Here is a 10,672-nt window from a genome sequence, read left to right as displayed (position 1 = left end):
CCTCCTCCTCCTCCGCCCCGACACTTCTGACAGGATCTCCCACCACCGACCTCCTCGGTCTGTTCTTCCCCCTCCAAGATGGAGGCCTTAGGGGGCTACCCTGCCAAGTCCTCCAACCCGAAAGCTAAAAAGTTGACGGTGCTGCTGAGCATGACAGTCGGTGTGGGGTGTCTGTTCCTGCTGCAGACGCAGCTGGTGAAGCCGAGGAAACCCGAGGATTTTTACTCCTTCGAGGTCAAAGACGCGAAGGGGAGGTCGGTTCCCCTGGAGAAGTACCGAGGAAAAGTAAGTCCACATCATCACCAGGGCTTATGACTCTGACAACAAATCTGTGCAAACTCAGTCCCAAGTTTTTTACTTTATTTCAAGTTTCATAGCATAATTCATGTTTCTTGAAGCATTTTGAAACCCTTTGGGCTCTGTGTGTCTCCCCCTCCTCCTGTGCAGGCGTCTTTGGTTGTAAACGTGGCGAGTCACAGCGAGCAGACGGAGGCGAACTACCGCTCTCTGCAGGAGCTGCACCGGGAGCTGGGCACCTCTCACTTCAACGTCCTGGCTTTTCCCTGCGGCCAGTTCGGGGACACCGAGCCCGGGACCAGCCGGGACATCGAGGCTTTCGCCAAGTCCACCTACGGCGTAACTTTCCCCTTCTTCAGCAAGATCAAAATAATGGGCTCAGAGGCGGAGCCGGCCTTCAAGTTCCTCACAGGTCGGCAGGAAAACATCCAACATCTGTCTGGTGCACAGCACACTAACATGCATTCATACATTTGAAAGCCAAGCACACACCATGTTTATATCGGCAGTATAGAGGTTAATAGTGTAGGCTACTTACTAAGGAAGTGCAGCCTGGACCTATACAGTAACTTTCCTGTATCTTACAGTTATCATAGCCTACATCTTGAACTAATCTGTCAGATCACAGGCTGAACAAATAATTTAGTGCCAGAACTTGATGTCTTTGCATCTGGCTATATGAAGCTGCAATGAACACGTTTGATATTTTCCTCTAAAATTTAAATTCAGGCTACGTCTGCCTTAGATAGGAGTTGAACTTTAACAAAGACGAAAACAAAAAAAAACACATGTGTGAATACTTAAGGACTTTGCTTATCTGGTCCAGTTGTTCAGTATATGAAAATGAATCCAGAGAACCAGAACCAGTGTACTGGAGTGTCAAATCTCAATGGACTTTGTTGACAAGTGACTTTATGTGGTTATTGTAGACCAATGTACGGCAGCCCTGCACTGCAACTTTAGACAACGCACACAAAGACACAAATGTGCTACAAATTCAGAAAACAATGAATCAGTTTCACTGCAGAAACTCAAAAAACAGAAGAAGTGTTTCTGGGGACACAAAGTGGACGGACCAGGCTAACGTATATGTTTGCCATCAAATCTGAATAATGTGATACTGATGTCATAATAAACCTAACAAACTCATCTCATTTTCAAACACCACTTACCGGTAACTGTTTCATAACTACTTTAAGTCAATAAGCGTTGAACAAGAGCAGGCAGTCCATCACTTTTTTGTGTCCCTGGAAACACTTTCATTGTGAGTTGATGAAATTGTTTTCTGTATGTGTAGCACGTTTGTGTTTTTGTTTTGCTGGTGTTTTTTTGGGCTGCAGTGTACTGAGCTCTCAGGGCCACCATAGAAATATATCTGTTAGTGCGCGTCTCAGTTCAGCAACTTCTGCCTTTTATTGATTTTGCATCAGTGTGATTATGTGTATAAAACAGACAGCGCGGTCCAAACATTCACTTAAATTACTTTTGCACCTTACTGTAGCACCTACAAGTTGATTTATGGTGGGAAACAATCAAAGCATCATGAGAGTTAATAATTCATCTGTTATTTTTCAGATTCAGTGCAGAAAATCCCAAAGTGGAACTTCTGGAAGTTTCTGGTGAGTCCAGAGGGGAAGGTGCTCCGGTTCTGGCGAACCGACGAGCCCATTGAGAGCATTCGACAAGAAGTCAGGACGCTGGTGCGAGAACTCATCCTCAAGAAACGGGTGGAGCTATGATGAAGCGTATTGATGAGATACGGGACACGCTGCTGTGTCATGACCAGGAATAACCAGCGGTGGACTGTGAACTGTTGGTGGGACGACGTCTCGCTCCCCAGATGTGCAAGATGTTGCTGTGTATGTGTGTGTGTGTGTGTGTGTGTGTGTGTGTGTGTGTGTGTGTGTGTGTGTGTGTGTGTGTGTGTGTGTGTGTGTGTGTGATTGGGACCATCCTGTTGTTGTCGATAAACATTCCCTACAATGACCACTGCTGCGGCTGAAGGATTGTGAAGCCTTTGAAGTGTTGGATTTTTTTTTAAAACACGTTTTTACAGTTTGATTTCGTCTGTACTTTGCATTGTTTATGTTAAAATCCACCTGTTGAGCTGAAGCGCATTTTGACGGATCAGAATTGAGCCCGACAAATTTGTGAAACATCCATCCATCAATAAAACGATTTCATGTTGCTAATGATCTCAGGATCTTTGATGTTTCAAAAGCAACTCGGTGCTGATATGTTACTGCATGTTACAGCTGTTTTTTCTGTCTGACATCTCATTTATTTTACAAACTGATGAATAGTTCCAAAAAAAAAAGAAGCTCTTATATCAGATGAACAACAGAAGTCTACCATGTTTCTGGATGTGGATTTAAATGGGCAGTAGGAGGGCAGCAGCAGGTAAGCTGGCACATACTCAATCAACCAGCTAACAAGACACTGCCTACCAGCCACCCACAGGAAGGAGAGATGAGAAACACTTCACTTCTGTCATAGCAGCTGATTATTATTGTTATTACCAGTGATACCAGGAGCTCAAATATCCTCCAACCTCCTTCACATGCTGTCTCCAACCATCTATTGATGTCGTCTGGGGATCAGGATGCTTGCATCTCACAGGTTATAGTCAAATGTGACTGTTAAGGTAGCAGAGCAGTGTGAGCTGCTGCAGCAGACACGTCAGCTAACATTACACTGCCTCCCAACCAGTCACAACTCACAGGCCTGAACTGTCTATGCAAATGTAGGGATTTGACTACGTGGAGCTGATGCAGAGCCGTGTTAAGTGAGAAAAATTCACAGTTTTCTCACTCATGTATTCCAGGTTTACTCCACTGTTTGTTTGTTTTATAGGAGAGTGAAGTGGGATGTGTGGCGAGGTCAGAGGTCAGAGGTGTGTTTGGCAGGAGGAGCAGCAGCAGTGAGGAGTGCAGCTGGCAGCTGTCAATCAGATAGTGGCACAGCCAGCAGCGGTACACTGCCACACTGACGCCACCAGCTCTGGAGCCTCGGGTGGAGGAAGGATGGAGGGATGATGATAATAAAAAATAGTAGTACGCAGAGTTAACTTCCTATCTTACCTTGAAGAAGCACTGCCTCCTCTTTCCTGCACAGCCTCTGAACATGTCCCTCATAATGTCCTGGTCCTGAAAATGAAGAAAAGATTCAGACAAATTGATACTCATTAGGAACAACTAATTATAGCTTTATGATAGTCAAAAAAAAGTTAAAAAGTCTTTATTCCTATGGCTTGGTGATATTTAACCTTTAAAAACTCCTACGCGTTTCAGCATACAAGTCTTCGTCAGGGAGTCAAACAGAATTACAGCTTTAACCAAAAGTGGAGTTTCTACTTTCAAACAATGATTGCTATATTTTCCATATGTTTGAATAGGTTAAATTAATCCTAAAGCAAAGAGGAGTTGTCATGTGTTTGGAGTTTGAGTTGGTTGCCTGGTAGCAGCAGCAACAACAACAGACAAGTGGAAGCAGGGAAATATAATATCTCCCAAATGGACTGTAGCTATACAGACTATTAATGTTATGGTAAATAAAAAATCTCACCCAGTCATCAGATCCTCCAGTTGGGACTTCGAGACGCATCTTCAGGTCCCATGAGTCTGGTTCCTTCCCTCTGAGCCTGAGAGGAGACTGACCCCACCGGCCATGCCTGGTGCACCTGTTGTCTTCTCTTCCAGCGATGGGCTCCGCTCCTAAATACTCTCCCCGGGCGGACGGCGGAGCGGGAAGCAGCGTCCTCTGCTCTGCTATTGGAGGAATAAGTGTAGAGGAGTTTTTTTGTGTGAGTGCGTGTGTTTGTTTTCGGTTAAGACCTAACTACTTCAGTTCAGGGATTCCCTCCGCCTCCTCGTTTCTCCTGGAAACAAATAGACACAGATGAAAGAAAGGAAAAGAGCAACGCTTTAAAGGAGGAGGAGGCAGCGTGTTATCAGTTAATAACCCTGATAAGGACAGTTTGTCATACCACACTGGCTGCTCATCAGTTATCAGACTGTCATTTGGCTGGAGCAGACCGGAAGTCTTGTTATTATAGGAGGATTTACATGGCAATCAAATAAATGGAAAATCTCAAGGCTATTTATCAATAATAAATGTATAATTGTTTCAAACAATAAGTTTAATAGGCAGGGGGAAAGATCACAATAACATAATGATTCAATTATTTAGATTATTGTTAACCTAAGCACCAACTAATATTTAAAATGAAATAATTTATACAAAATAATTCATTTTACAGCCTATTTTATTTTAGATAGGCAAAGAAAAATATTTTATGTTTATAAAAAATATTTTGGGCTATTTATGATTTAAAAAAAACATTATCATAATGATATTTATTAGGGCTGGAGGAATCATTGATGAAATATTTTTTATTTTTAAGACCAAATTTGCCTATAAATAAAATAATAATAATAAAAGATTCAGCATAGTATATTTGTGGATTTACGGCAGGGGGGTGTCTAACAACTAATGACACAGCTCTTTCCCACCAGGCCGCCTTGTACCCGCGGGCCGCAGCGGTTTAATGACGGGAGCTGCTGTGGCGCTAAGTGGGCTGAACGGCGCGAGCTGGGCTGCACGTTCTCGCCACCTGTCACCTCCATATGCGCTCACGCCGCGAGCTCGAGCCCTGACGGCGCGACAGGTGCGTGCTCTCAATGACACGGGACAGAGCATCACTGACAGTGTGTAGTGACCAGCAGGCGGCCATGGACCAGCGCTGCACAGCTTCATCCATAACCAGGCTGTGTATTTCACTTATTAAACCGTTATTCATCTAGTAGGGTATTAACAAAGTACCTTTAGGCTAAATAAACCATATGAAATAGCTTAAGTGGATCATGAATAAGTGTTAATACACTAATATGGGGGTTACTTATAGATTTTTTATTTGATTTTTTTTATTAGGCTCAAACGCTCTATGAATCCAAAACAACATCAAATCCAGGAAACAATTAACAGTTTGACATGTGGCTCCTGCTGCAGAAACTCACAACACAACAGAAGTGTTTCTGTCAGACACTAAAAAGTGATGGATCACTTGATCTTGACTCCTAGGATAATGAAGATTAGTGGTGTGTGAAGAAGGTGAGTTTGTTTGTGTTGTGAGTTTCTCTCAAATTGATGAGGTTTTCTGAATTTATTAATGTCTTCGCATGTGTTTTTTTTTTTTTATTCTGCCGTGTGTTGAGCCCTCAGAGGCACCGTTTACATCAGAGTTGAAGTGCTGCAAAAAAAAAAAAAAAAAAAAAAAGAGCCTGAAATAAAAATCCTTATAACTTTATTAACCATACACAGAGGTCTCGCTCCTCTGTGTATGATCAAAAAAAAAAGGCCTCAATGATTTTTTTTTTCCACCTCTCCGCCCAGTTTCCCGCGGGACTTGCAGGGGTTTGCAGCCTCCACAGGTTTGGCTTTAGTCGCCATAGAGACTCATTGTGTCTGTATTTTCCTCCCCCCTCCTCCTCCTCCTCCTCCTCCTCCTCCTCCCGCATGTTCCCTCGCAGTTTGGCGGTAGCTTAACCGGTCGAAAAGTGTCAGAGCCAGGCTGAAACAAAAAAAAAGCGTCGCCCCCCGGTGCCCGCTCTCAGCAGCGGCTGCTGGTCAATGACAAACGGATTTGTTTGTGGTCCAAGAAGCGGCTGGAGGCGCGGCTGGCTGTCCGGCGAAGCTGACGATGTGAAGGTGTGAGCGGTTACATGAAGGGCTGAGGAGGTTTGACAACAGGCGTCCTGTTTGTTTGATACGTTGTCAGAAGCAATTTAGATTGTTAACGGTGACCAGGGGGTCAGGGTTACAGTCAGATACCTGCACACACTGTCACCTGGTTTTTCCTCAGTTTTATTAGTTTGGTCTGACTTTCCAACATGTTTACACAATACAAAACAATATAATATGATATAACACAATTTCCCTTGTATGCAAGAGTGCACAATTGAAACAATTAATAGCCTATAGTCTATAATTTGTATTGTTGTAAAGATAAACTTCTTTACATTAACAGTATGGCCAAATCAGTATTTTGAAGAGTCATGCTGATGCCGATATTGGGAAGTTAAAACTTCTGATAACTGATTAATCTGCTGATATTCCTAAATAAAACACACTTTTTTGTAATGTTACCTCAAAGTTGGCTAGAGGACTTGTGCAAATGTTTTTGGACACACAATATTTTACTGACACATTGAATAACTAGCCTATATTATTATTCAAAACTCTCGGAAAATGTAAATAATACAAATAAATATGACTACCAAATGATTGGTTGAATGATTGAATGATTGATTACACATTTTTTCCCAAGCTGCTACAATGCTGATTGGGGGCAAACCTATAAAATATGAGAAACCCACAAACTGACAGTTAGTGAATCAACCAATGCAAGGACATGTTTCTAAATCAAACCAAACCAAAGTTTGAAGGCACAAATAAAAGAGTTGACATCAGCTAATGCACACAGCAATATGATATATTGATAACAATTTGTATTCATCTTCATTTGTGTTGTTGGATGCAGTGGCAGCAGCAGCAGTGCCGCAGGCTCGGGTGCTGCAGTGCTGCCTTCACTGCTCTTGTGTAAACAGGCTGAGGTCTGGGGGAGTTTAAACAGGTGTTTGAACTGAGGTTCAACTGAGTGTCCACCGGACCACTCCGCCTCACACCATAGCCTGCTTTTTACAGCTAAAGATGAAGATAGCATCATAGATACAAAGGTCAGAAGGTCACATCTTCATAACATACGTTTTTCTTTTTCTTTTAATTTCCTTTCTTGTGACCTAAATATAATTATTTGGGAAAGATGTATTTTAACAATATTAACATAAAAAGAAAAAGAAAAAAGAAACATTTTCCACTGCAGGGGGATGTTTATAAGGTGCTACCCAACAGCAAGTCATACAATTTGGAAGGAAACAAATCTATTGCAATTTCCAAAAAGAGGATATAAACAAGGATGTTGGCTGCAATACATCATGACCCAGGGCCTTTCTCCAGACCACACAGTCACTCAGACAAAGACAAATGGGAAGGAAGTCACTGTTTCTTAAAGGGGGTCACGGGGTCACATTTGTTTCACTGCTCAAACAAGGAAAACTGTTTCTTTCCATTTGTTTAAATATCACCTGCTTGTTCCATAAATAAAAGAAATCTCTCAAAGTCGGTTTCATAGGCTTGAATATAACTTTTATTATAAAAAGAATCGGTCATATATCTTCCAAGACAAAAACATCCTGTGAGGTGCAAAATTAAACATGACATTGAGGCATGTAAACAAACACAATGTAAACAACAGGTCAGGCAGTATTATTTCCTTTGTCAAGCACCACCTCTGACTGATTATCTTGGAAGCTACCTGAGGAAGACATAATTTAATCATTTACAGATATCAACACAGATTATAAGTTAAGCATTAACGGTCGCTGCCCACCCACACTTCCCCTCCATCCACACAGTCCTGAATAGACCTTCAAAATCACTTATTAGAAGAATGATGGGATCTGGTTTTCTATACTTTCAGCTGTGGTTGGGGACCCAGCGAAAGCGGTATCCACCCTCCTGAGTCCTGGAGGTGAAGGCGTGTCCGTGAGGAAACGCCTGCGTCCTGATGGTGCAGTGTTCCCTGACAGAAGTTCTGAAGGATGAGACGCTCTCTTCAGCCTCTGCTCCGTCAACCTTCACGCTGCCGACTTTGGAAACATTAGTCTGCAGGCCCGAGAACGCACCGAACATGCGTATAGTCTCTGATTCCTGCTGTGCTCCCGTTGCAGTGGCAGTGGTGCCGTGCAGGACGGCGTTGCAGCGAGTGCTGATGTCTCTCAGCATCTCCTCCACTGAGTCAGAGGATTCAGTTTCGTATCCTTCGTCCAGTCGCTGTCGCTTACAGGGACTCAGTGAGGTTTTATCACCACGAGGCAGCACTGGTGCTCTTGCCTCTGGGTCTCTGACTGTCATCAGTTTCTGGAAATCAGATGGAAAATGATGACACAAGAGATGATATTGTATGCAGGATGAATGTCTGTGTACATGTTCAGCCATGCTCGTCTCAGTCATGTACTCACTTCGAGCACCGAGGCCAGGTGCTTTGCTCGACTGGCAAGCTGCCTGAGGTGAAGGTTTCTCCCCTGAAGGGAGTCGATCTCTTCCTGTCGTCTGTGAAGAGTCTCTTGGAGCTGAAGGTGCAAAAAGCAAGATCCATTTAGATGCTGTATGACTATGCACATAGTTATTTCAAATGTTGTAAATAAATAAGTCAAATTTAAATATTTCCAAATGCAGTCCCAGTAAAGATTTACCTGGTGGTTGACTTCCAAAGAGTGATCCAGCGCCCTGACTTGACAGTGGGCGAAGCCCCTCCAGACAGCTCCATCCTGGGCATGGACAGGGTTGGCTGCCTCTGTGGAGGAGTTAATAGGATTGTCGTCTGGAGAGAAGTCTCTCTGGGGGGTGAGGGGAGGTATGACACATCCCTGAAATGGGACCAGTTCATCTGGAGACAGGCTGCTCTCCAGTGCACTGGGAGACTCTGGCAGAGGAGGCAGAGGCAAACATCCAGGGAATCAGCCAATTGGACGAACTCTTTATGATGATATTGTCAACAACAGCATAAACATTCAATTATGGGTTTTTAATATAATTCTTTCTTACCTGCCATGAAATCCAACGCATAATCTCCAAAGTCATGGTCATCTGCATCAGATTCATTCACCTGTTGACGAATACAACTGATGATTAGCACATACAGCACTGAATAAAGAAACAATCAAACACTGGAGAGAGAGCTCTACCTGAAAGTCCCACCAAGCGGTGTAATATGGTTTTATAACAGAACAAGTCCCGGTGGTCATTTTTAAGTGAGTGTGCTGGAGGCTTAATGCGTAATGCTCGGACGGTGATCTGTGCCCAAGAGGCAAGTTTGTGAGCATAACCTGCATGTGAGCTCCATCCAGCCAATTAGCAGTAGCCTGATGTCACGGGTAAACTACAACGCCATTCGTGCAGGATTCCAGCACAGCCTGTCAAACATTAACAGCCAGAGGAGGAGTGATGCAGACCTGGCACCAGATATTTTGTTTTTCTCGCTGGCAGATGCGAAATGTTGGAAATTTACAAGGGTTTTTTAATCTTTTTTTCTTTCTTAAAAAAACAAAAAACAAATACAAATTTGAGTTTTTTCCACTCACCTGAGAGCCGAGGGAGTTGCTCTCCCGTCTCATCGCGGAAGTGCACTCCTCTAAATCATCCCATGCGATTGTTGAAAAGGCTGTAACATAATAAAAGCGTAACTTGAGTGATTCAACCCTGTGATTTATAAGTGCATGAAGTTCAGCCATGATGTTAGAGATGCGCACCTTGTTCAATGATGCAGGGGAGTTCAACGTAGACAGTGACTGGACTGCTGCTCCGCGGTACCATGGCTTTGTCCTGCATGAAGGAAACATTTAAATCATCCTTTCACTTGCACACAGAGTTGTGTTGTGTTTGTGTGCCTCATGGCAAAGAGGAACAAGTCCATACCTTTCTATGGAGTGCAGCTCTCCTCCCCTGCTGGCTCATTTGGTTGGGGCACAGAGAACCGAACATGTTTTTGTCTCTCTGCCTCTCCATCAGTTTCAGCTCTGGAGGGAGGGAAGGAGGGAGCGATCTGAACTGAGGCGACCATGATTTGACATGTGAGCTGATATATAGTCGACATTCTCCCGGTTCGCATGTCTCAGTGCCGCCGTTTCATACTTTTGGCCCAATCAAATGCACCTACTCGGTCTCCAGGGAGTCACCGCGTCCCCGGAGACTGGAGAGCTCCGCAGATTAACGGTTTGCTGCTGGTGTGAAGTGTGAAGTGGGAGCGCGCGTAACGGCGCCGTTGCAGCAGGTGGTTCCTGTGTCAGACCAGTCTCCCCCATTCTGCCCGCGGCCAAATATTCTCAGCGCCCTGCCACAGGCGCACAGAGTCTCCTCCGACCATGTCTTTATGTTTTATTTAAACTAAAAACCTTTATTTTCATAAAATCACAGAAAAACATGATTGACTGCAAGTGATTTGTACTCATTTAACACTTTTATTATCAATATGCTTCATTTTCTCGGGTGTAGCAGTGATAAAACATGAGTGGTGGCCATAACATTCAGTGCGTAATCTCTATCCAACTGTGCGTAAAATGTGCACCCTCAGGTCAGAGCCTGATGTCACATTTAAAGCAAAGTGGAAAAGGAAAGAGGGTAATTACAGCGGACAGCTCGGTAAACACTCGTGACAAATGCCCCTATTGGTAAACAAACAAGATTAAGTCCCCTTGCACTTAACGCTGCATGCACCTGTGTGGTCGACACTGTGTCAGCAGCTAGGTGTATAGTGCTG

General features: G+C 43.7%; 2 protein-coding genes across 2 annotated transcripts; one reads left to right on the top strand and one right to left on the bottom strand.

Annotated features, from left to right (window-relative positions):
- Positions 1–56: 56 nt before the first annotated feature.
- Positions 57–2,175, top strand: gpx8 (glutathione peroxidase 8 (putative)). Its single transcript, XM_083978834.1, has 3 exons — positions 57–285; positions 448–709; positions 1,873–2,175. The coding sequence occupies exons 1-3, from the start codon at positions 79–81 to the stop codon at positions 2,034–2,036; spliced, it is 633 nt and encodes a 210-aa protein (XP_083834960.1). The 5' UTR covers positions 57–78; the 3' UTR covers positions 2,037–2,175.
- Positions 2,176–7,830: 5,655 nt separating this feature from the next.
- mcidas (multiciliate differentiation and DNA synthesis associated cell cycle protein) lies at positions 7,831–10,217 on the bottom strand (the record flags this gene model as incomplete). The annotated part of the gene is made up of 8 exons (XM_083979882.1): positions 7,831–8,274; positions 8,376–8,486; positions 8,610–8,839; positions 8,962–9,022; positions 9,498–9,577; positions 9,666–9,738; positions 9,832–9,932; positions 10,073–10,217. The coding sequence occupies 8 exons, from the start codon at positions 10,215–10,217 to the stop codon at positions 7,831–7,833; spliced, it is 1,245 nt and encodes a 414-aa protein (XP_083836008.1).
- Between the last annotated feature and the right edge of the window lie 455 nt (positions 10,218–10,672).

The sequence above is a fragment of the Trachurus trachurus genome (genome assembly GCF_905171665.1).
Source record: "Trachurus trachurus genome assembly, chromosome: 9".
Classification (NCBI taxonomy): domain Eukaryota; kingdom Metazoa; phylum Chordata; class Actinopteri; order Carangiformes; family Carangidae; genus Trachurus; species Trachurus trachurus.
This window is presented reverse-complemented; position numbering and strand designations above follow the sequence as displayed.